Genomic DNA, 23,750 nt, shown 5'->3' on the forward strand with positions numbered 1-23,750 from the left:
AGATAATTTGCTTCCACAGGAGTAGTTTTGTCCTTTTAGGTAGGTGGCTGTTTTTACCTAAAAGCCATTCCAATTTTTTATATGCAGCTATGATTTTTCCTTTTAGCAAGATGAGGTGCGCCCCAAATGTCAACCTGCGGTCGAGCATCACTCCAAGGTAGCCGTGTTTGCAGAGTTTGATGGCTCTTTGCCCATCAACGATAGGGGTGGTGTGAACATTTTCTGATATGTTTTTGAGGGAAAATAAGACGTGGCCTGTTTTCTTTCCATTTATTGCAATATCCCATTTTTTTGCCCATCTGCAGAATTTGTTTATATATGTTTGGTTAATGTTGATTGCGGACCGAGTATTATTTGAACGGGTGATAATTATCGTATCGTCTGCATAGGTTGCGAGGATAATATTCTTAGGGTGGTAGTCAGGCAGTGATATGTTGCGGATATATCCTTTAATGATGGGGAATGGCATGTCCGACGTGTATATAGAGTAGAGGACTGGTCCCAGGATACTACCTTGGGGCACCCCGGCATTAATGGTGCCGATTCTAGAGCAGGTTTCATTGTTGATTCTGACTTGGAAGGTCCTGCCTGTTAGGTATGATTCAAGTACATTGAATAGTTGTTTAGGGATAAGTTTGGTAAGTTTGAGAAGCAGGCCGTCATGCCATACTCTATCGAAAGCTTCCGTGATGTCCAGAAAGGTGGCTGAGCATACCTCCTTGTCCTCGTAGGCTTTTAAGATGAATTGTGTGACTCTGGCTAGTTGGTGTTCCGCCCCGTGGCCTTTTCTAAAACCGAATTGGTGATTTGGGATTGCTTTAGAAAAGGATTCGATATTGTATAGACGGTTTAGTATGATGCGTTCAAATATTTTGGATAGGCCAGAGAGCAGACTAATGGGTCGGTAGGAATTAAGAAGAGAAGGCGATTTTCCGGGTTTTAAGATCATAGTAATACACGCATGCTTCCATTTTTTAGGAAAATGGCCGGTATTGAGTATTTTATTGTAGATAAGGATAAGGTAGATCCTGGCTTTTTTTGGAAGGTTACTTATGACTTTATTGCTAATGTTGTCGGCGCCCGGGGCTTTCTTGGATTCTAGTGATTTAATCAGCAGGTCCAGTTCGGCAAGAGTGACAGGTTTAAGTCCACTGGTGCCCGTTTCTATCCTTGGCTTCAGTGACTTAACTTTGTCCAGTTCTTTTTTGATGATTTCCCTGTCCTCAATGCTGTTTCTAAGGTTTGCTTTAAAACGCGATTCCAGGTGGGAGGCGAAGGCTTCGGCTCTTTCATCAAGCGTTCTGGTCCAGGGGCTGGCTGTCCTCGTACTTATGCAGTCATCGTCCTTTTTTAGTGGCCAGATGGGTTGCGGCTGTTTTTTTGACATTGTTGGTCCATTTCCATAGTTTCTGCATTCTATATCTGTCTGTTGTGTCGATGAGCTGTAGTTCATTGTTAATTTGGCTTGTTCTGAGTTTTCTTATTTCTTTTGCCAGCTTGTTTTGCGCTGACTTGAACCATTTTTTAGCCTCTTCCGTTCCTGCTGCTCTAAGAATCCTGTTTAATTCCTTTTTTTCATCTAGAAGCCGAGTGGTAGCTTCGTCCAGACTGAGATTATTTTCCCTTCTTCGGGAGTTTTCCCTTGGGTTGTTAAAGGGGCGGTTTTTGGGGGTGGCTTCGTTGGCTGCAGTTTTTATGTTGTTGAGAAAGATATCAATGCAGTCATCGATATCTTGTCCAGTCCGTATCTCCGTATTTAGCAGCATTTTATCTTCCAGAATTCTCTTGAATTTTTCCATGTTTGTGTTCCTTTTTAATATAGAATTGCTTACCTTTTTGAGTTGTAGGTTTGCTTCTTCTAGATCAAGGATAATTTGGATCGGGAGGTGATCAGAACTGAGGTCATCGGAGGAGAAAGTCCTTGTGATTCGTCTGCGGAGGCCCTTGCATATAGCGAAGTCGAGGGCGGATGGCTGTTTTCTTCTGTCAAAAGGGAAATGGGTGGCTTGTCCGGTGGCAACTACGTCAAGGAGTTTGTTTGCCATGATTGCTTGCATTAGTGACCTACCCCTTGCGCAGGAAGAGTAGTTTCCCCAACATCTATGCTTGCTGTTCCAGTCACCGCTGAGGATAAAGTTGGACTTGCCATCCAGCAGCGTTTCAAAGTGGCTGAAGAGTTTGTGGAAATTTTCATGGGTCCATTTATAAACTGGCGGGCAATAGATTGGGGCAACAATTGTCATATTTGCTCGGATGCCATTTGAGGGGATTAGGGCTATGGGAGCACTTTGTATAAAGTCTGTTTCGATGGGATTTAGACAGGTGTGTCGGACAGTTTGGCTGATAATGGTGGCCGTGCCGCCTTTTCTGTGTGCTGTTGGGTTTTGGGCGAGGTAGGTGTGGAAGCCTTCGAAGTTAAGCATAGTAGAATTTCGTTCTAGCTTGGTTTCTGTTACCAGCATGATCTGGATACCCTCTTTTTTTATGTAAGCTTCTAGTTCGTCTCTTTTATTGGTAACTCCGCATGAGTTCCAATACCCTATTTTAAGGGTATTGATAGTATGTGTGTTGTTTATATTTAATGTCATGGTGCTACTTATTTTGCGAGGAACTTAGAAGTTTAGGAGGACATGGGGTGTGCTGTGGTCAGGTTTTTGTTATTTTCTAAGCATTTGAAAAAGAGTTCCATAAGTGTATCAATTTTCTTTTCCATTTCCAGTACTCGTTGCGCCAGGTTTAGGCTGTGGTCGTCAGGGGGTCCTCTTTGCAAGTGCTTATGCACGTCCTCGGTCTCATCGGCGGTTAATTTTAAGGTCTTGTCTTGAAATTAGTTTTGGCAGCTCTACTTGTTGTCGGCGGGCTACCAGCATCACCCCTCCTGGGGCTTGTCATAGCTTCGTCGCGGGTGTGTTCTATAGCATCCCTCCTTTCCTTGCGGAGTTTGTCGTTGAAGGCCTCAAGGTGTCTTTGTGCCGGGTTTTTTGTCGTTTTTGTGGGTCGCGGCTTGGGGTTGTCCTTCGAGTTGGTCCTGTTTTTTGTGGTTGCTTTGTCCGCGTGTCGGCGCCATTTATTCAGCCGTTTTTGGATGGCAGCTTCATGTGAAGAAAATCGCGTTTGGTTTGGCCTATCGTCCTTCGCATTTTGCCGGAACGGGTTTGATGTAGTTTTCCTGGCGGCTTCCTTCCGAGATTTGGCCATTTCGGAACTATATGGTAGGTGGGGGGTCTTGTTGAAAGGGGGGGGGGGGGGGGGCTGCCGTTCGTTATTGTTGCTATTTGCGTCCATTATTGTCCTAATTTTGTGAAAATCTATCCTGTTGACTGCTAATTTTTGCTTCTCTGCCTTATAGGCAGGGCACCCCTTATATGCGCTGATGTGGTTTCCTTGGCAGTTTGAACAGGTGGCGGGGGTTGATCTTGGCTTAGTGCACTCACTAGACCAATGCTGGCCAGCGCACTTCATGCACCTTGGGGGCTTCATACATGTGTTCCTAGCATGCCTGAAACCCTGGCACCTGAAACACTGGACCGGTTCCCTCGTCCTGTTTTTCCTTTCTATTTCCACTTTTTGTCCGCCTAGTTGTTTAATGGAGAGGATCCGAAGGTGGCTTCCGTCCATGGCCGAGACGATTTCTACCTCATGCATACGCATCGGGCCACCAGTTGCAGGGTTTGTCATGTTCCTTGTGAACTTAGTCTGGTGGCCGAGCTTTTGCAGCTCGCTAGTGATCCACGAGCTAGGGGTAGTGGGGTGCAGGTGGCGAATGACAACTCTGAAACCCCTTTCAGTTTTATTCTGGTTTGAATAGAATGGGATACCACTTTTAGCTAGTATGTCTTTAATTGTTCTATGTGCAGTCAAGTCTTTCGCCTGGATAGTTTCCTATAGATGTTTATACCCGTTACTCGTAGAGTAAAAGGGTATACTAGATTCGTTGAAAAGTATGTAACAGGCAGAAGGAAGCGTTTCCGACCATATAAAGTATATATATTCTTGATCAGGATCAGTAGCCGAGTCGATCTGGCCATGTCCGTCTGTCCGTCCGTCTGTCTGTCCGTCTGTCCGTCTGTCCGTCTGTCCGTCTGTCCGTATGAACGTCGAGATCTCAGGAACTAAAAAAGCTAGAAAGTTGAGATTAAGTATACAGACTCCAGGGACATAGACGCAGCGCAAGTTTGTCGATTCAGGTTGCCACGCCCACTCTAACGCCCACAAACCGCCCAAAACTGCCACGCCCACATTTTTGAAAAATGTTTTAATATTTTTTCATTTTTGTATTGGTCTTGTAAATTTCTATCGATTTGCAAAAAAACTTTTTGCCACGCCCACTCTAACGCCCACAAACCGCCCAAAGCTGCCACGCCCACACTTTTGAAAAATGTTTCGATATTTTTTCATATTTGTATTAGTCTTGTAAATTTCTATCTATTTGCTAAAAAACTTTTGGCCACGCCCACTCTAACGCCCACAAACCGCCCAAAGCTGCCACGCCCACACTTTTGAAAAATGTTTTGATATTTTTTCATTTTTGTATTAGTCTTGTAAATTTCTATCTATTTGCCAAAAAACTTTTGGCCACGCCCACTCTAACGCCCACAAACCGCCAAAAACTGTCCTTCGCACTTACACTAGCTGAGTAACGGGTATCAGATAGTCGGGGAACTCGACTATAGCGTTCTCTCTTGTTTTGTTGTAAAACTGTCTACCCCTGCTGAGTAATTTAGCTTTTCCAAAAGTGGCACGATTTCCCTAACATTTTCTATATGAATAGGGGGGGCCCTGCGGCTCTGTGGCACTATTTGCCAAGGGGGCAGTTCGGTAGCCGAATTTTTAGGGGGAGGGGGGGCAATTTCAGTTTGCGCCAGTGCGCTGGGTGCAGTGGCCTTTTCACTCTCGACTGGGTAGCGGGGGGCTTTTATTTCCTCAACAATACTTTTGGCCGCCTTACTTTTAAAGATGGGGGTAGCTAGGGGGGGGAAAGGGTTTGGGGTCGCAAAGATGGTGGGCACACATGCTTTTTTATTAGGCGTTTTATAGCATAAGCTGTCCGTGTCCATGTTGGTATTTGGGCGCTTGCCCGGGGTTTTCGTAATTGGTGCCGGATCAGAGGCTGCCACTAGTCCTGGACCGGTTCCGGCCACCACTTCCGAAAAACTCATAGGCAGTGCGTTCGTGCTATTGGGGGGTGAATTAAAAAGGTCCCGCTTGGCTGCAGGCCGGTTGAGGGTTCTGGATGCAGATGTGTTACCCATAGAGTGTGTAGTGGTGACTTTGAAATTTAATTTAGCCTGAGCAGGGGAACACAAAGAAGCGCCTTTCAGTTGGGGGGAGATGCTTTTCTTTTTTGGAATTCCCGCGAGAATGGTGGGTTTCTTTTTTAAGCTTAGTTTGGATATGTCAGGTTTAGGATAAGAGTTTTGGAAAATTGAATTGCGAGTTATAAATTTATGTTGGGTTTCACCTTGGTTGTGGTCCCTGCTATTGTCACATATATTGGTTAGTTTATATTGTGTGTCAGCATTTGCCAGCGCGGGACTTTTTGAGCGGCTGTGTGTGCTTATGTTAATAACCTTGCTTGTGTGTGTAGGTGAGAGAGAGTGAGGGGAAATGCTTTTAGAGCCAATTTTTGTAGATGTGCTGAGGTTTCTCTCCATGCTGTTGTCTTCATGTGTGGGGAAAGGGAAATTTCTAAGAGCGCCGCTCTTTTTGTCATCCGTGTTGGTATTAGTAGTTTCAGCTGCATTGGTGTTGTGAGCTGTTGTCAATTTTTTCCCCCTATTTGTATGTGTGATAGAAAGAGGGGAAACCACTGGCCCATTTGAGACGCTACTTTTGGCGCCAGCTGTTTCTTTATTAGTATTAGTGAGGAAGAGCGGGTCTTTTTGGGCATTTTTGTTTTCTCTATTCTCTTTCCCCATATATGTAAGTGAATTTATAATTTCTATAGCAGCCTCGGAAGGGTTTTTTAGACTGTTAATTGCAGAGTTGGAATACGATTTTTTCATGTTTATTATACTGATATTAAACTGAGAGTTGTTAGAATTATGGGACATGGGCGAGATTTCCAGGTAGAAAGGGGTATTTTGTCTTTCTGGGCTCGAGAAAAGAGAGAGCACCTCGTCATTTGAAGAGTCGTCAGAGAGAATTACTTGGGCCATAATATCTGCTGACTATATGTAAAGGAACGATACTTTTTGTGGTATAAATACCCTGACTTTGGTTTTGGCGGGTCCTTTGGTACAATTCCTTTTCTTTGCTAGTCCTTCTTTGCCTCTTTTTTGCGTTCTTCCTTCTTTGCGACGTTAGTGTTCTTCTTTATGGCTCTTCTTTCTGGTTCCTCTTTATAGCTCCTCTTTATGGTTCTTCTTTATGGCTCCTCTTCTTTAATAAAATCTGCAGCTCGCTGAGTTTGTCGATTTGTCTCAAAGTATTTCACCGAAAAAACCGAATTTATATGCTTTTTAATATGTTTATTTTAATTGTTTGTCGAATTGTTTCTGTATAAATTTTACGGCCGGGAATTTTTTTTGTCTTTTCACTTGTGAAGATTTTCACTTAAATGTCCCGTTTATTTTTCGTTTGCTTTGTACTTTCGATTGTATTTTAAATTGTAATTGTTATAAACAATTTTAGGCAATTTAAAATATTTTTTATTAACTTTGCTATTTGAACTTTGCTTTTGTCTTTTCACTTGTTTTTCAAGAAGTTTCTGGTGAAAGTACGGGAGACAGAATGATGATTTCTGCCCCGCATCCACGCATTTATTTGCCTGTGATTACACAGAGTGCAATATCTAGGTACAATTATTTTCGATTTTGAATTTGTACATTGTTGGGGATGAGTGTGAGGGTTGGACAGGTGTGGTAAATATACATGATTTGGTATTTTCTTAATTATAAACATTGCGTGGATGGTAACATTAACATATGGTTTTTGGTTTGTTTACATTTTTAAGAGTTTCAGGCAATTTGCATAAGTCAATTTATTTGTGTTTAAAATTGGTTTTATTTATATTTTCAGGTACCCCCGCCAGAAGGACGGAAGCACCGAGCCTCAGGAATCTTTGCCGGTGGGGAATGGGAGCTGCTTGTCCCAGTTATTTGCAGTCGCAGGCTGCGCGCAACTTTCGAGTTTGAGTTGGGCCAGCGTTGGTAAGTATTCATGGTGGAATTTTAGCCGGCTGTCAAAAGTGGTACTTTTTACCACCACAGCGGCCGTTGTTTTGCGTTTGAGTTTTCATTTTAGTTACAGCAGTTTCACCAGTCGTCAGAGTTTTATTTTCGTGTGCAGATCCCGCGCCGCCGTCAATTTAGATTTTAATTTGCAGGAGGCTGCCAACCCGCCCATGGGTCTCATCGCCAGCCTTCAAATGGACCAAATCGCAGTGGATTCCCGCGCCGCCGTCTTATTCCGAGGTCCAGGGAGTTGCTGCATTTCAGCTGGAGTTCTTCAGTGCGTAGTGGCTTCCCGCGTCGCCGTCTTATTCCAGGGTCCAGGGAGTTGCTGCACTTCAGTTGGAGTTCATCGTGTGTCGGCGAGAGCGTCGTCATTGCTTTGGAGTCACCAGGGTCATCGCTTCTGTGGGTCGTCTCGCCAGGGAAAGGAGGCATCTTGTGGACGCCGGGCCAAGATGCTTTGCTTTGGGCCGACGCTCGTAAGTGTCCATGGAATTGGATGCAGAAAATTGGATTAGATAAGTATATCTATGTGTTTAGTTTTGTTTTGTCTGATTTTAGTTTTGTCTTTTCTTTTGCAGGTCCAATTCGTCCAGGATTTTTCATTTTTGTCCGGTGGGATTTGGGAAGGAATGCATTGCCTTGGATTTATAAAGAGCATCGTCGGAGGTTCGTATTTGTCAGTGAGTTTGTAAATGCATTTAGTTTTCTGTTGTTGTTAGTTTATTTTGCTCTTTTTCAGGGATATTGTCAGTATGCCGTTGCTACCAAGAAAAGGTGGAATTTAAGGGTCAAGATTTTGACCTTTTGCCGGGTCAACAGCGCCGCACTTGGAATTCGTAAGGACGAGAGGGCTTCCCAACTTGGAAACGGCATCAAAACATTTTAGGTTTTTAATGTTTTAGGTGCCGAAATCGTCGTTTTTCATTTCGCCGAGTCGGGAAATGGTAAGTTGCGTGATTTTATGTTTTTATAAATTTGTTTTTTTTAATTTGTTTTATGATTTTACAGGGATTTTGTCTGTATGCCGTTGCTGCCAGAAAAAAGTCGATTTCAAGGGTCGCGAAATTGACCTTTTGCCGGGTCAGCAGCGGCGCACCTAGGGTTAAGAAGGACGAGGGTGCACCCCAACATGGAGACGGCATCCAAACATTATAGGATTTTTATGTTTTAGGTGACAAAAGCTTCGTTTTTCGTTGCGCCTAGTAGGGAAGTAATAGGTTGCGTAGTTTTATGCTTTTATTAATATGTTTTTCTTTTTCAGGGATATTGTCAGTGTTATCGTTGCTACCAGAAAAAGTCGAAATTCAAGGGTCACGATTTTGACCTTTTGCCGGGTCGGCAGCGCCGCACCAAGGGTCAATAAAATCGAGTGGCTTCCTGGAAAAGGGACGGCATCAAAACATTGTGGATTTTTATATATATTATTATATAGTGCTCTGTTTTATGTTTTGATTAAAGTATTTCTATCTTTAACGGAGATTTTGTCGATATTGCATTTCTGGAGGAAAAAAGTCAATTATAGAGGTTACGATTTCGACCTTTTGCCGGGTCGGCAGCACCACCCCTAGGGTCTGTAAAAACGGGGGGGAATCCCAATAAGGAAACTGAATCAAAACATTGTATGTTTTTTGTGTTATGAGTGTCAAGAAGTTAGTTTGTCCATTACGCCCAGTCGGGTCGTCTTTTGTCGTCAAGTATGGCTTTCGTAGAGATTGCAGCTGCTGTTTTGGGACATTTCAAAGGAATTGCAGCAAACAATTCAGATAAGTGACGTTGTGCATACGCTGCTGCAATGAGTCGACTTAGATTCATCATGTTTTTGCTGCGCGTTGATCCTTCTCCTGTCCATCAGCTTCCAGATTCGTCTATGCTGGTCCTAGTGGGTGGCATCCTTCGCGTCTTCATCGTGGGGGTCAGCAGGAATACGTCGTCAAAAGGTTTATTCGTCCGGATTTCTTGCTTGTATAATTAAGGCCATTAATATATCAATTTTCTTTTCCAGATTGTCAACTCTATTTGCCAGTTTAATGACTGGGTCGTCGGGTTGGCTATTTACTGGAAGAGTGTTGATATTTTGTGGTGAGGGCGTTGTCTCCTTGACTATCTTTGGCTTCAGATTTGCCAAAGCAGCTCTGCTCGTTGTCGGGGGGCTGTCGTCTTTTCCCTGTTTGTGCTCCATAGCTTTTTCTACATTTTTTTGTTCCTTTCGAAGCCCGTTCTGGAATTTTTCCAGGTGCCTTTGCGCTGGGTTTCTAGTCATATTTGGGGCCTTTACCTTGAGATTGGTCCTGCTATTTGTGGAGGCCTTGTTTGCACTCCGGCGCCATTTATTTAGGCGTTTTTGGATGGCAACTTCATGTGAAGAAAGGTGCGGTAGGTTTGGCCTACTATCCTTCACATTTTGCCGGAACGGGTTCATTGCAGACTTCCTGGCGGCTTCCTTTCGGGCTTCGGCCATTTCGGTACTATAGGGTAGTCGGGGGGTCTTGTTGAAAGGGGGGCGGGGCTGACGTTCGTTATTGTTGCTTTTTGCGTCCATTATTGTCCTAATTTTGTGAAAATCTATCCTGTTGACTGCTAATTTTTGCTTCTCTGCCTTATAGGCAGGGCACCCCTTATATGCGCTGATGTGGTTTCCTTGGCAGTTTGAACAGGTGGCGGGGGTTGATCTTGGCTTAGTGCACTCACTAGACCAATGCTGGCCAGCGCACTTCATGCACCTTGGGGGCTTCATACATGTGTTCCTAGCATGCCTGAAACCCTGGCACCTGAAACACTGGACCGGTTCCCTCGTCCTGTTTTTCCTTTCGATTTCCACTTTTTGTCCTCCTAGCTGTTTAATGGAGAGGATCCTAAGGTGGCTTCCGTCCATGGCCGAGACAATTTCTATCTCGTGCATCCGCATCGGACCACCAGTTGCAGGATTTGTCATGTTCCTTGTGAACTTAGTCTGGTGGCCGAGCTTCTGCAGCTCGCTGGTGATCCACGAGCAAGGGGTAGAGGGGTGCAGGTGACGAATAACAACTCTGAAACCCCTTTCAGATTTATTCTGGTTTGAATAGTATGGGATGCCACTTTTAGCTAGTATGTCTTTAATTGTTCTATGTGCAGTCAAGTCTTTAGCCTGAATAGTTACACCGTTTCCTATAGACGTTTTTGTTGTAAAACTGTCTACCCCTGCTGAGTAATTTAGCTTTTCCAATAGTGGCACGATTTCCCTAACATTTTCTATATGAATAGGGGGGGCCCTGCGGCTCTGTGGAACTATTTGCCACGGGGGCAGTTCGGTAGCCGAATTTTTGGGGGGAGGGGGGGCAATTTCAGTTTGCGCCGGTGCACTGCGTGCAGAGGCCTTTTCACTCTCGACTGGGTGGCGGGGGGCTTTTATTTCCTCGACAATACTTTTGGCCGCCTTACTTTTAAAGATGGGGGTGGCTAGGGGGGGGAAAGGGTTTGGGGTCGCAAAATTGGTGGGCACACATGCTTTTTTATTGGGCGTTTTATAGCTAAAGCTATCCATGTCCATGTTGGTATTTGGGCGCTTGCCCGGGGTTTTCGTAATTGGTGCCGGATCAGAGGATGCCACAATTCCTGGACCGGTTCCGGCCACCACTTCCGAAAAACTCATAGGCAGTGCGTTCGTGCTATTGGGGGGTGAATTAAAAAGGTCCCGCTTGGCTGCAGGCCGGTTGAGGGTTCTGGATGCAGATGTGTTACCCATAGAGTGTGTAGTGGTGACTTTGAAATTTAAATTAGCCTGAACATGGGAACACAAAGAAGCGCCTTTCAGTTGGGGGGAGATGCTTTTATTTTTTGTAGTTTCCGCGAGAATGGTGGGTTTCTTTTTTAAGCTTAGTTTGGAAATGTCAGGTTTAGGATACAAGTTTTGGAAAAAGGTATTGCGAGTTATAAATTTATGTTGTGTTTCACCTTGGTTGTGGTCCCTGCTATTGTCATATATATTGGCTAGTTTATGTAGTGTGTCAACATTTGCAAGCGCGGGACTTTTTGAGCGGCTGTTTGTGCTTATGTTAATAACCTTGCTTGTGTGTGTAGGTGAGAGAGAGTGAGGGGAAATGCTTTTAGAGCCAATTTTTGTAGATGTGCTGAGGTTTCTCTCCATGCTGTTGTCTTCATGTGTGGGGAAAGGGAAATTTCTAAGAGCGCCGCTCTTTTTGTCATCCGTGTTGGTATTAGTAGTTTCAGCTGTATTGGTGTTGTGAGCTGTTGTCAATTTTTTCCCCCTATTTGTATGTGTGATAGAAAGAGGGGAAACCACTGGCCCATTTGAGACGCTACTTTTGACGCCAGCTGTTTCTTTATTAGTATTAGTAAGGAAGAGCGGGTCTTTTTGGGCATTTTTGTTTTCTCTATTCTCTTTCCCCTTATATGTAAGTGAATTTATAATTTTTATAGCAGCCTCGGACGGGTTTTTTAGACTGTTAATTTCAGAGTTGGAAGACGATTTTTTCATGTTTATTATACTGATATTAAACTGGGAGTTGTTAGAATTATGGGACATGGGCGAGATTTCCAGGTAGAAAGGGGTATTTTGACTTTCTGGGCTCGAGAAAAGAGAGAGCACCTCATCATTTGAAGAGTCGTCAGAGAGAATTACTTGGGCCATAATATCTGCTGACTGTATGTAAAGGAACGATACTTTTTGTGGTATAAATACCCTGGCTTTGGTTTTGGCGGGTCCTTTGGTACGATTCCTTTTCTTTGCTAGTCCTTCTTTGCCTCTTTTTTGCGTTCTTCCTTCTTTGCGACGTTAGGGTTCTTCTTTATGGTTCTTCTTTATGGTTTCTCTTTATGGCTCCTCTTTATGGTTCTTCTTTATGGCTCCTCTTCTTTGTTAAAATCTGCAGCTCGCTGAGTTTGTCGATTTGTCTCAAAGTATTTCACCGAAAAAAACCGAATTTATATGCTTTTTAATATGTTTATTTTAATTGTTTATTTTAAATTGTTTGTCGAATTGCTTTTGTATAAATTTTACGGCCGGGAATTTTTTGTCTTTTCACTTGTGGAGATTTTCACTTAAATGTCCCGTTTATTTTTCGTTTGCTTTGTACTTTTGATTGTATTTTAAATTGTAATTGTTATAAACAATTTTAGGCAATTTAAAATATTTTTTATTAAATTTGCTATTTGAACTTTGCTTTTTTTTTTTGACGTTTCTGGTGAGAGTACGGGAGACAGATTTTTTTGACGTTTCTGGTGAAAGTACGGAGACAGAATGATTTATTTCTGCCCCGCATCCACGCATTTATTTGCCTGTGATTACACAGAGTGCAATATCTAGGTACAATTATTTTCGTTTTTGAATTTGTACATTGGTGGGGATGAGTGTGAGGGTTGGACAGGTGTGGTAAGTATACATGATTTGGTATTTTCTTACTTATAAACATTGCGTGGATGGTAACATTAACATATGGTTTTTGTTTGTTTACATTTTTAGAATTTCAGGCAATTTGCATAAGTCAATTTATTTGAGTTTAAAATTACTTTTATTTATATTTTCAGGTACCCCCGCCAGAAGGACGGAAGCACCGAGCCTCAGGAGTCTTTGCCGATGGGGAATGGGAGCTGTTTGTCCCAGTTGTTTGCAGCTGCAGGCTGCGCGCAACTTTCGAATTTGAGTTGGGCCAGCGTTTCTGGTAAGTAGAGTTAATGGTGGGATTTTTGCTGTCAAATGTGGTACTTTTTACCACCACAGCGGCCGTTAATTTTGCTTTTGAGTTTTCATTTTAGTTTCAGCAGTTTCACCAGTCGTCAGAGTTTCTTTTTTGTGTGCAGATCCCGCGCCGCCGTCAATTTAGATTTCCTTGGGTCCGCTGGCAACACTTGGCGATGGAGTCTGCTTATTTTGGGCAGAGAAAACATCGCTTTCGGTGGAGTCTGTTGTTGCCAGCAGCACCGCGTCTCTCAGTTAGTTTGCAGGAGGCTGCCAACACGCCCATGGGTCTCATCGCCAGCCGTCAAAGGTCCAAAGCGCAGTGGATTCCCGCGCCGCCGTCTTATTCCAAGGTCCAGGGAGTTGCTGCATTTCAGCTGGAGTTCTTCATTGCGTAGTGGATTCCCGCGCCGCCGTCTTATGCCAGGGTCCAGGGAGTTGCTGCGCTTCAGCTGGAGTTCATCAAGGTATCGGCGAGAGCGTCGTCATTTCTTTGGAGTCACCAGGGTCGTCGCTTCTGTGGGTCGTCTCGCCAGGGAAAGGAAGCATTTTATGGACGCCTGGCCAAGATGCTTTGCTTTGGGCCGTCGCTCGTAAATGTCCATGGAATTGGATGCAGAAGATTGGATTAGATAAGTATATCTATGTGTTTAGTTTTGTTTTGTCTGATTTTAGTTTTTGTCTTTTCTTTTGCAGGTCCAAATTGTCCAGGATTTTTCAAATTTGTCCGGTGGGATTTGTGAAGGAAAACATTGACTTGGATTTATAAGGAGCATCGTGGGAGGTTCGTATATGTCAGTAGGTTTGTATATGCATTTAGTTTTCTGTTGTTATTAATTTATTTTGTACTTTTTCAGGGATATTTCAGGGATCGATTTTATGGTCACGATATTGACCTTTTGCCGGGTCGGCAGCGCCGCACCCAGGATACAGGAGGACGAGGGGGCATTCCAACATGGAAACGGCATTTAAACATTATACGTTTTTTAATGTTTTAGGTGCAAAAATAATCATTTTCCTTGCGCCGAGTCGGGAAGTAGTAAGTTGCGTAGTTTACGCTTTTATTAATTTATTTTGTTCTTTTTCAGGGATATTTTAGTATACTGTTGCTACCAGGAAAAAGTCGAATTCGAGGGTCACGATTTTGACCTTTTGCCGGGTCAGCAGCGCCGCACTTAGGACTCGGAAGGACGAGGGGGCATCCCAGTATGGAAACGGCATCAAAACATTATACGTTTTGTATGTTTTGGATGCAAAAATCGTCGTTTTCCATTTCACCGGGTCGGGAAATGGTAAGTTGCGTAGCTTTGTGTTTTTATAAATTTGTTTTATAAATTGTTTTGTAATTTTTCAGGGACTTTGTCTGTATACCGTTGCTGCCAGAAAATGTCGAATTCAAGGGTCGCGAAATTGACCCTTTGTCAGGCCAGCAGCGCCGCACCTAGGGTTCAGAAGGACAAAGGGGCACCCCGATATGGAGACGGCATCTAAACATTATAGGTTTTTAATGTTTTAGGTGCCAAATACTTCATTTTCCGTTGCGCCTAGTAGGGAAGTAGTAGGTTGCGTAGTTTTATGCTTTTATTAATTTGTTATTCTTTTTCAGGGACATTGTCAGTATAATCAACGCTACCAGGAAAAATTTGAATTTAAGGGTCGCGATTTTGACCTTTTGCCGGGTCGGCAGCGCCGCGCCAAGGTTCAATAAAATCGAGGGAGCTTCTTGACATAGGGACGGCATCAAAACATTGTGAATTTTTATATATATTATTATATAGTACTCTGTTTTATGTTTTGATTAAATTATTTCAATCTTTAACAAAGATTTTGTCATTATTGCATTTCTGTGGGAAAAAAGTCAAATTCAAGGGTTACGATTTCGACCTTTTGCCGGGTCGGCAGCACCACGCCTAGGGTCTGTAAAAACGTGGGGGAATCCCAATAAGGAGACTGCGTCAAAACATTGTATGTTTTTTGTGTTCTAAATGCCAAAAAATTAGTTTTTTAATTACGCCAAGTTGGGTCGTCCTTTGCCGTCCAGTATAGCTTTCGTAGAGATTTCAGCTGTTATTTCAGGACATTGTTTCTGGGCATTTCAAAGGATCTGCAGCAAAAAATTCAGAAAAGTGACGTTTTGCATACGCTGCTGCAATGAGTCGACTTAAATTCATCATGTTTATGCCGCGCGTTGATCCTTCTCCTGTCCATCTACTTCCAGATTCATCTGTGCGGGTCCTAGTGGGTGGCATCCTTCACGTCTTCTTCGTAGGGGTCAGCAGGAATACATCGTCAAGAGGTTTTAGTCCGGATTGCTTGCTGGTGGGTGTCGTTTTAATATTTTATATATTATTATATATAGTTATTTCCTTGTTTACAGGTTGTCAAGAGGGAGATTTGGCGAGTTTCTGCCACTAGGACATAGTTGCTAAAAACGCCGTCGGAGTCTTTTTCTTTTCAGTCTTTTAACAGTTTTGTTTTAATTACAGTTACATCGACGTTTCCATGTCTGGGTCATTTTGTCTTCCTTGTATAATTAAAGCCATTAAAATATCAATCTTCTTTTGCTTCTCTGCCTTATAGGCAGGGCACCCCTTATATGCGCTGATGTGGTTTCCTTGGCAGTTTGAACAGGTGGCGGGGGTTGATCTTGGCTTAGTGCACTCACTAGACCAATGCTGGCCAGCGCACTTCATGCACCTTGGGGGCTTCATACATGTGTTCCTAGCATGCCTGAAGCCCTGGCACCTGAAACACTGGACCGGTTCCCTCGTCCTGTTTTTCCTTTCTATTTCCACTTTTTGTCCGCCAAGCTGTTTGATGGAGAGGATCCGAAGGTGGCTTCCGTCCACGGCCGAGAAAATTTCTATCTCATGCATCCGCATCGGGCCACCAGTTGCAGGATTTGTCATGTTCCTTGTGAACTTAGTCTGGAGGCCGAGCTTCTGCAGCTCGCTAGTGATCCACGAGCAAGGGGTAGAGGGGTGCAGGTGACGAATAACAACTCTGAAACCCCTTTCAGATTTATTCTGGTTTGAATAGAATGGGATACCACTTTTAGCTAGTATGTCTTTAATTGTTCTATGTGCAGTCAAGTCTTTCGCCTGAATAGTTACACCGTTTCCTATAGACGTTTTTGTTGTAAAACTGTCTACCCCTGCTGAGTAATTTAGCTTTTCCAGTAGTGGCACAATTTCCCTAACATTTTCTATATGAATAGGGGGGGCCCTGCGGCTCTGTGGCACTATTTGCCACGGGGGCAGTTCGGTAGCCGAATTTTTAGGGGGAGGGGGGGCAATTTCAGTTTGCGCCGGTGCGCTGCGTGCAGAGGCCTTTTCACTCTCGACTGGGTGGCGGGGGGCTTTTATTTCCTCGACAATACTTTTGGCCGCCTTACTTTTAAAGATGGGGGTGGCTAGGGGGGGAAAGGGTTTGGGGTCGCAAAATTGGTGGGCACACATGCTTTTTTATTGGGCGTTTTATAGCTAAAGCTATCCATGTCCATGTTGGTATTTGGGCGCTTGCCCGGGGTTTTCGTAATTGGTGCCGGATCAGAGGATGCCACAATTCCTGGACCGGTTCCGGCCACCACTTCCGAAAAACTCATAGGCAGTGCGTTCGTGCTATTGGGGGGTGAATTAAAAAGGTCCCGCTTGGCTGCAGGCCGGTTGAGGGTTCTGGATGCAGATGTGTTACCCATAGAGTGAGTAGTGGTGACTTTGGAATTTAAATTAGCCTGAACAGGGGAACACAAAGAAGCGCCTTTCAGTTGGGGGGAGATGCTTTTCTTTTTTGTAGTTTCCGCGAGAATGGTGGGTTTCTTTTTTAAGCTTAGTTTGGAATTGTCAGGTTTAGGATACAAGTTTTGGAAAAAAGTATTGCGAGTTATAAATTTATGTTGTGTTTCACCTTGGTTGTGGTCCCTGCTATTGTCATATATATTGGCTAGTTTATGTAGTGTGTCAGCATCCATCTACTTCCAGATTCATCTGTGCGGGTCCTAGTGGGTGGCATCCTTCACGTCTTCTTCGTAGGGGTCAGCAGGAATACATCGTCAAGAGGTTTTAGTCCGGATTGCTTGCTGGTGGGTGTCGTTTTAATATTTTATATATTATTATATATAGTTATTTCCTTGTTTACAGGTTGTCAAGAGGGAGATTTGGCGAGTTTCTGCCACTAGGACATAGTTGCTAAAAACGCCGTCGGAGTCTTTTTCTTTTCAGTCTTTTAACAGTTTTGTTTTAATTACAGTTACATCGACGTTTCCATGTCTGGGTCATTTTGTCTTCCTTGTATAATTAAAGCCATTAAAATATCAATCTTCTTTTCCAAATTGTCGACTCTATTTGCTAGTTTAATGACTGGGTCGTCGGGGTGACTATTTTTCGGAAGAGTGTTGGTATTTTGGGGTGAGGGCGTTGTCTCCTTCACAATCCTTGGCTTCAGGTTTGCCATAGCAGCTCTACTCGTTGTCGGGGGCTGTCGTGATTTCCCTGTTTGCGCTCCATTTTTTTTTCTACATTTTTCTGTTCCTTATGCACATTTTGATCATTTCGAAGCCTGTTCTGGAATTTTTCCAGATGTCTTTGCGCTGAGTTTCTAGTCATGTTTGGGGCCTTGACCTTGGCCCTGCCATTTGTGGAGGACTTGTTTGCATTCCGGCGCCATTTATTTAGGCGTTTTTGGATGGCAGCTTCATGTGAAGAAAAGTGTGGTAGATTTGGTCTACTATCCTTCACATTTTGCCGGAACGGGTTCATTGCAGACTTCCTGGCGGCTTCCTTTCGGGCTTCGGCCATTTCGGTACTATAAGGTAGTCGGGGGGTCTTGTTGAAAAGGGGGGGGGCTGCCGTTCGTTATTGTTGCTTTTTGCGTCCATTATTGTCCTAATTTTGTGAAAATCTATTCTATTAACTGCTAATTTTTGCTTCTCTGCCTTATAGGCAGGGCACCCCTTATATGCGCTGATGTGGTTTCCTTGGCAGTTTGAACAGGTGGCGGGGGTTGATCTTGGCTTAGTGCACTCACTAGACCAATGCTGGCCAGCGCACTTCATGCACCTTGGGGGCTTCATACATGTGTTCCTAGCATGCCTGAAGCCCTGGCACCTGAAACACTGGACCGGTTCCCTCGTCCTGTTTTTCCTTTCTATTTCCACTTTTTGTCCGCCAAGCTGTTTGATGGAGAGGATCCGAAGGTGGCTTCCGTCCACGGCCGAGAAAATTTCTATCTCATGCATCCGCATCGGGCCACCAGTTGCAGGATTTGTCATGTTCCTTGTGAACTTAGTCTGGAGGCCGAGCTTCTGCAGCTCGCTAGTGATCCACGAGCAAGGGGTAGAGGGGTGCAGGTGACGAATAACAACTCTGAAACCCCTTTCAGATTTATTCTGGTTTGAATAGAATGGGATACCACTTTTAGCTAGTATGTCTTTAATTGTTCTATGTGCAGTCAAGTCTTTAGCCTGAATAGTTACACCGTTTCCTATAGACGTTTTTGTTGTAAAACTGTCTACCCCTGCTGAGTAATTTAGCTTTTCCAATAGTGGCACGATTTCCCTAACATTTTCTATATGAATAGGGGGGGCCCTGCGGCTCTGTGGAACTATTTGCCACGGGGGCAGTTCGGTAGCCGAATTTTTAGGGGGAGGGGGGGCAATTTCAGTTTGCGCCGGTGCACTGCGTGCAGAGGCCTTTTCACTCTCGACTGGGTGGCGGGGGGCTTTTATTTCCTCGACAATACTTTTGGCCGCCTTACTTTTAAAGATGGGGGTGGCTAGGGGGGGGAAAGGGTTTGGGGTCGCAAAATTGGTGGGCACACATGCTTTTTTATTGGGCGTTTTATAGCTAAAGCTATCCATGTCCATGTTGGTATTTGGGCGCTTGCCCGGGGTTTTCGTAATTGGTGCCGGATCAGAGGATGCCACAATTCCTGGACCGGTTCCGGCCACCACTTCCGAAAAACTCATAGGCAGTGCGTTCGTGCTATTGGGGGGTGAATTAAAAAGGTCCCGCTTGGCTGCAGGCCGGTTGAGGGTTCTGGATGCAGATGTGTTACCCATAGAGTGAGTAGTGGTGACTTTGGAATTTAAATTAGCCTGAACAGGGGAACACAAAGAAGCGCCTTTCAGTTGGGGGGAGATGCTTTTCTTTTTTGTAGTTTCCGCGAGAATGGTGGGTTTCTTTTTTAAGCTTAGTTTGGAATTGTCAGGTTTAGGATACAAGTTTTGGAAAAAAGTATTGCGAGTTATAAATTTATGTTGTGTTTCACCTTGGTTGTGGTCCCTGCTATTGTCATATATATTGGCTAGTTTATGTAGTGTGTCAGCATTTGCAAGCGCGGGACTTTTTGAGCGGCTGTTTGTGCTTATGTTAATAACCTTGCTTGTGTGTGTAGGTGAGAGAGAGTGAGGGGAAATGCTTTTAGAGCCAATTTTTGTAGATGTGCTGAGGTTTCTCTCCATGCTGTTGTCTTCATGTGTGGGGAAAGGGAAATTTCTAAGAGCGCCGCTCTTTTTGTCATCCGTGTTGGTATTAGTAATTTCAGCTGCATTGGTGTTGTGAGCTGTTGTCAATTTTTTCCCCCTATTTGTATGTGTGATAGAAAGAGGGGAAACCACTGGCCCATTTGAGACGCTACTTTTGGCGCCAGCTGTTTCTTTATTAGTATTAGTAAGGAAGAGCGGGTCTTTTTGGGCATTTTTGTTTTCTCTATTCTCTTTCCCCTTATATGTAAGTGAATTTATAATTTTTATAGCAGCCTCGGAAGGGTTTTTTAGACTGTTAATTGCAGAGTTGGAAGGCGATTTTTTCATGTTTATTATACTGATATTAAACTGAGAGTTGTTAGAATTATGGGACATGGGCGAGATTTCCAGGTAGAAAGGGGTATTTTGACTTTCTGGGCTCGAGAAAAGAGAGAGCGCCTCGTCATTTGAAGAGTCGTCAGAGAGTATTACATGGGCCATAATATCTGCTGACTATATGTAAAGGAACGATACTTTTTATGGTATAAATACCCTGACCTTGGTTTTGGCGGGTCCTTTGGTACAATTCCTTTTCTTTGCTAGTCCTTCTTTGCCTCTTTTTTGCGTTCTTCCTTCTTTGCGACGTTAGTGTTCTTCTTTATGGCTCTTCTTTCTGGTTCCTCTTTATAGCTCCTCTTTATGGTTCTTCTTTATGGCTCCTCTTCTTTAATAAAATCTGCAGCTCGCTGAGTTTGTCGATTTGTCTCAAAGTATTTCACCGAAAAAACCGAATTTATATGCTTTTTAATATGTTTATTTTAATTGTTTATTTTAATTGTTTATCGTATTGTTTCTGTATAAATTTTACGGCCGGGAATTTTTTGTCTTTTCACTTGTGGAGATTTTCACTTAAATGTCCCGTTTATTTTTCGTTTGCTTTGTACTTTCGATTGTATTTTAAATTGTAATTGTTATAAACAATTTTAGGCAATTTAAAATATTTTTTATTAACTTTGCTATTTGAACTTTGCTTTTTTGACGTTTCTGGTGAAAGTACGGAGACAGAATGATTTATTTCTGCCCCGCATCCACGCATTTATTTGCCTGTGATTACACAGAGTGCAATATCTAGGTACAATTATTTTCGTTTTTGAATTTGTACATTTGTGGGGATGAGTGTGAGGGTTGGACAGGTGTGGTAAGTATACATGGTTTGGTATTTTCTTACTTATAAACATTGCGTGGATGGTAACATTAACATATGGTTTTTGTTTGTTTACATTTTAAAGGTTTAGGAAATTTGCATTTGTCAATTAATTTAAGTTTTAAAATTTGTGTTGTTTCTATTTTCAGATGCCCCCGCCAGAAGGACGGAAGCATCGAGCCTCAGGAGTCATTGCCGGTGGGGAAAGGGAGTTGTTTGTCCCAGTTATTTGGAGCCGCAGATATTTGGAGCCGAAGGCTGCGCGCCAATTTTAAAAAGAGTTGGGCCAGCGTTTCTGGTATGTATTCATGGTGTAAATTTAAGCCGGCTGTCAAATGTGGTACTTTTTACCACCACAGCGGCCGTTATTTTGCGTTTGAGTATTCATTTTTGTTACAGCAATTTCACCAGTCGTCAGTGTTTTTATTTACGTGTTTAGATCCCGCGCCGCCGTCAATTTAGGTTTTAGTTTGCAGGAGGCTGCCAACCCGCCCATGGGTCTCATCTCCAGCCGTCAAATGGTCCAAAGCGCAGTGGATTCCCGCGCCGCCGTCTTATTCCTAGGTCCAGGGAGTTGCTGCATTTCAGCTGGAGTTCTTCAGTGCGTAGTGGATTCCCGCGTCGCCGTTTTATTCCAGGGTCCAGGGAGTTTCTGCACTTCAGCTGGAGTTCATCAATGTGTCGGCGAGAGCGTCGTCATTGCTTTGGAGTCACCAGGGTCGTCGCTTCTGTGGGTCGTCTCGCCAGGGAAAGGAGGCATCTTATGGACGCCGGGCCAAGATGCTTTGCTTTGGGCCGACGCTCGTAAATGTCCATGGAATTGGATGCAGAAAATTGGATTAGATAAGTATATCTATGTGTTTAGTTTTGTTTTGTCTGATTTTAGTTTTTGTCTTTTCTTTTGCAGGTCCAGATTGTCCAGGATTTTAAATTTGTCCGGTGGGATTTAAAAAGGAAAGCGATGCCATGGATTTATAAGAAGCATCGTTGGGGAGGTTCGTATATGTCAGTAGGTTTGTATATACATTTAGTGTTCTGTTGTTGTTAATTAATTATGTACTTTTTCAGGGATATTTTCATTATACCGCTACTATTATAAAGGTCGAATTTGAGGGTCACAATTTTGACCTTTTGCCGGGCCGGCAGCGCCACACCCAGAATTCAGAAGGGCGAGGGGGCATACCGACTTGGAAACGGCATCAAAACATTATACGTTTTTAATGTTTTAGGTGCCAAAACATCGTTTTCCGTTGCGCTGAGACGGGTTTTTTTTTGACGTTTCTGGTGAAAGTACGGAGACAGAATGATTTATTTCTGCCCCGCATCCACGCATTTATTTGCCTGTGATTACACAGAGTGCAATATCTAGGTACAATTATTTTCGTTTTTGAATTTGTACATTTGTGGGGATGAGTGTGAGGGTTGGACAGGTGTGGTAAGTATACATGGTTTGGTATTTTCTTACTTATAAACATTGCGTGGATGGTAACATTAACATATGGTTTTTGTTTGTTTACATTTTAAAGGTTTAGGAAATTTGCATTTGTCAATTAATTTAAGTTTTAAAATTTGTGTTGTTTCTATTTTCAGATGCCCCCGCCAGAAGGACGGAAGCATCGAGCCTCAGGAGTCATTGCCGGTGGGGAAAGGGAGTTGTTTGTCCCAGTTATTTGGAGCCGCAGATATTTGGAGCCGAAGGCTGCGCGCCAATTTTAAAAAGAGTTGGGCCAGCGTTTCTGGTATGTATTCATGGTGTAAATTTAAGCCGGCTGTCAAATGTGGTACTTTTTACCACCACAGCGGCCGTTATTTTGCGTTTGAGTATTCATTTTTGTTACAGCAATTTCACCAGTCGTCAGTGTTTTTATTTTCGTGTTTAGATCCCGCGCCGCCGTCAATTTAGGTTTTAGTTTGCAGGAGGCTGCCAACCCGCCCATGGGTCTCATCTCCAGCCGTCAAATGGTCCAAAGCGCAGTGGATTCCCGCGCCGCCGTCTTATTCCTAGGTCCAGGGAGTTGCTGCATTTCAGCTGGAGTTCTTCAGTGCGTAGTGGATTCCCGCGTCGCCGTTTTATTCCAGGGTCCAGGGAGTTTCTGCACTTCAGCTGGAGTTCATCAATGTGTCGGCGAGAGCGTCGTCATTGCTTTGGAGTCACCAGGGTCGTCGCTTCTGTGGGTCGTCTCGCCAGGGAAAGGAGGCATCTTATGGACGCCGGGCCAAGATGCTTTGCTTTGGGCCGACGCTCGTAAATGTCCATGGAATTGGATGCAGAAAATTGGATTAGATAAGTATATCTATGTGTTTAGTTTTGTTTTGTCTGATTTTAGTTTTTGTCTTTTCTTTTGCAGGTCCAGATTGTCCAGGATTTTAAATTTGTCCGGTGGGATTTAAAAAGGAAAGCGATGCCATGGATTTATAAGAAGCATCGTTGGGGAGGTTCGTATATGTCAGTAGGTTTGTATATACATTTAGTGTTCTGTTGTTGTTAATTAATTATGTACTTTTTCAGGGATATTTTCATTATACCGCTACTATTATAAAGGTCGAATTTGAGGGTCACAATTTTGACCTTTTGCCGGGCCGGCAGCGCCACACCCAGAATTCAGAAGGGCGAGGGGGCATACCGACTTGGAAACGGCATCAAAACATTATACGTTTTTAATGTTTTAGGTGCCAAAACATCGTTTTCCGTTGCGCTGAGACGGGAGGTAGGAATTTGCATAGTTTACGCTTTTATTAGTTAATTTTGTTCTTTTTTCAGGGATGTTTTCAGTATACTGTTGCTGCCAGGAAAAAAGTCGAATTTAGGGGTCATGCTTTTGACCTTTTGCCAGGCCAGCAACGCCGCGCTTAGGATTCAGAAGGAAGAGGGGGCATCCTAGCATGGAAATGGCATTAAAAAATTATGCGTTTTTAATGTTTTAGTTGTCAAAAACTTCGTTTTTCGATTTCGTCTAGTAGGTGAGTTGTAGATTTCGTCGTTTTATGCTTTTATTAATTTGTTATTCTTTTTCAGGGATATTGTCAGTGTTTTCGTTGCTGTCGGAAAAAGGTCGAATTCAAGGGTCATGATTTTGACCTTTTGCCGGGTCGGCAGTGCCTCACCCAGAATTCAGGAGGACGAGGGGGCATTCCAACATGGAAACGGCATCAAAACATTATACGTTTTTAATGTTTTAGGTGCCAATAACATCATTTTTCGTTGCGTCGAGTCGGGAAGTAGTAATTTGC

General features: G+C 43.5%; 2 protein-coding genes and 1 long non-coding RNA gene across 3 annotated transcripts; 2 read left to right on the forward strand and 1 right to left on the reverse strand.

Annotated features, from left to right (window-relative positions):
• Positions 1-1,858: 1,858 nt before the first annotated feature.
• LOC122756472 lies at positions 1,859-11,480 on the reverse strand. Its single transcript, XM_044006264.1, has 4 exons — positions 10,303-11,480; positions 2,847-3,870; positions 2,069-2,539; positions 1,859-1,983 (listed from the first exon to the last, which is right to left on the reverse strand). The coding sequence occupies exons 1-4, from the start codon at positions 11,299-11,301 to the stop codon at positions 1,859-1,861; spliced, it is 2,619 nt and encodes an 872-aa protein (XP_043862199.1). The 5' UTR covers positions 11,302-11,480.
• Positions 7,701-8,655, forward strand: LOC120451125. The gene is made up of 4 exons (XM_039634543.1): positions 7,701-7,844; positions 7,918-8,014; positions 8,081-8,122; positions 8,187-8,655. The coding sequence occupies exons 1-4, from the start codon at positions 7,706-7,708 to the stop codon at positions 8,245-8,247; spliced, it is 339 nt and encodes a 112-aa protein (XP_039490477.1). The 5' UTR covers positions 7,701-7,705; the 3' UTR covers positions 8,248-8,655.
• Positions 11,481-13,281: 1,801 nt separating the features above from the next.
• LOC120451130 lies at positions 13,282-13,833 on the forward strand. The gene is made up of 3 exons (XR_005616355.1): positions 13,282-13,488; positions 13,549-13,654; positions 13,710-13,833. It is a non-coding gene; the product is annotated as an uncharacterized LOC120451130 (long non-coding RNA).
• Positions 13,834-23,750: the final 9,917 nt, after the last annotated feature.

The sequence above is a fragment of the Drosophila santomea genome, chromosome 3R, assembly GCF_016746245.2.
Source record: "Drosophila santomea strain STO CAGO 1482 chromosome 3R, Prin_Dsan_1.1, whole genome shotgun sequence".
Lineage (NCBI taxonomy): Eukaryota > Metazoa > Arthropoda > Insecta > Diptera > Drosophilidae > Drosophila > Drosophila santomea.

Excerpts from the sequence above, each read along its gene's own strand:
- LOC120451125 (XM_039634543.1), top strand. The coding sequence starts at position 7,706 with ATGTGTTTAGTTTTGTTTTGTCTGATTTTAGTTTTGTCTTTTCTTTTG. Across the intron at positions 7,845-7,917 it reads TATAAAGAGCATCGTCGGAG|GGATATTGTCAGTATGCCGT; the intron begins GTTCGTATTTGT and ends GCTCTTTTTCAG. Across the intron at positions 8,015-8,080 it reads CAGCGCCGCACTTGGAATTC|GTGCCGAAATCGTCGTTTTT; the intron begins GTAAGGACGAGA and ends TTAATGTTTTAG.
- LOC122756472 (XM_044006264.1), bottom strand. The coding sequence starts at position 11,301 with ATGGAGAGAAACCTCAGCACATCTACAAAAATTGGCTCTAAAAGCATT. Across the intron at positions 2,540-2,846 it reads TGGTAGCCCGCCGACAACAA|GGTATTGGAACTCATGCGGA; the intron begins GTAGAGCTGCCA and ends CCCTTAAAATAG. Across the intron at positions 1,984-2,068 it reads CTACTCTTCCTGCGCAAGGG|AAGAAAACAGCCATCCGCCC; the intron begins GTAGGTCACTAA and ends CCCTTTTGACAG.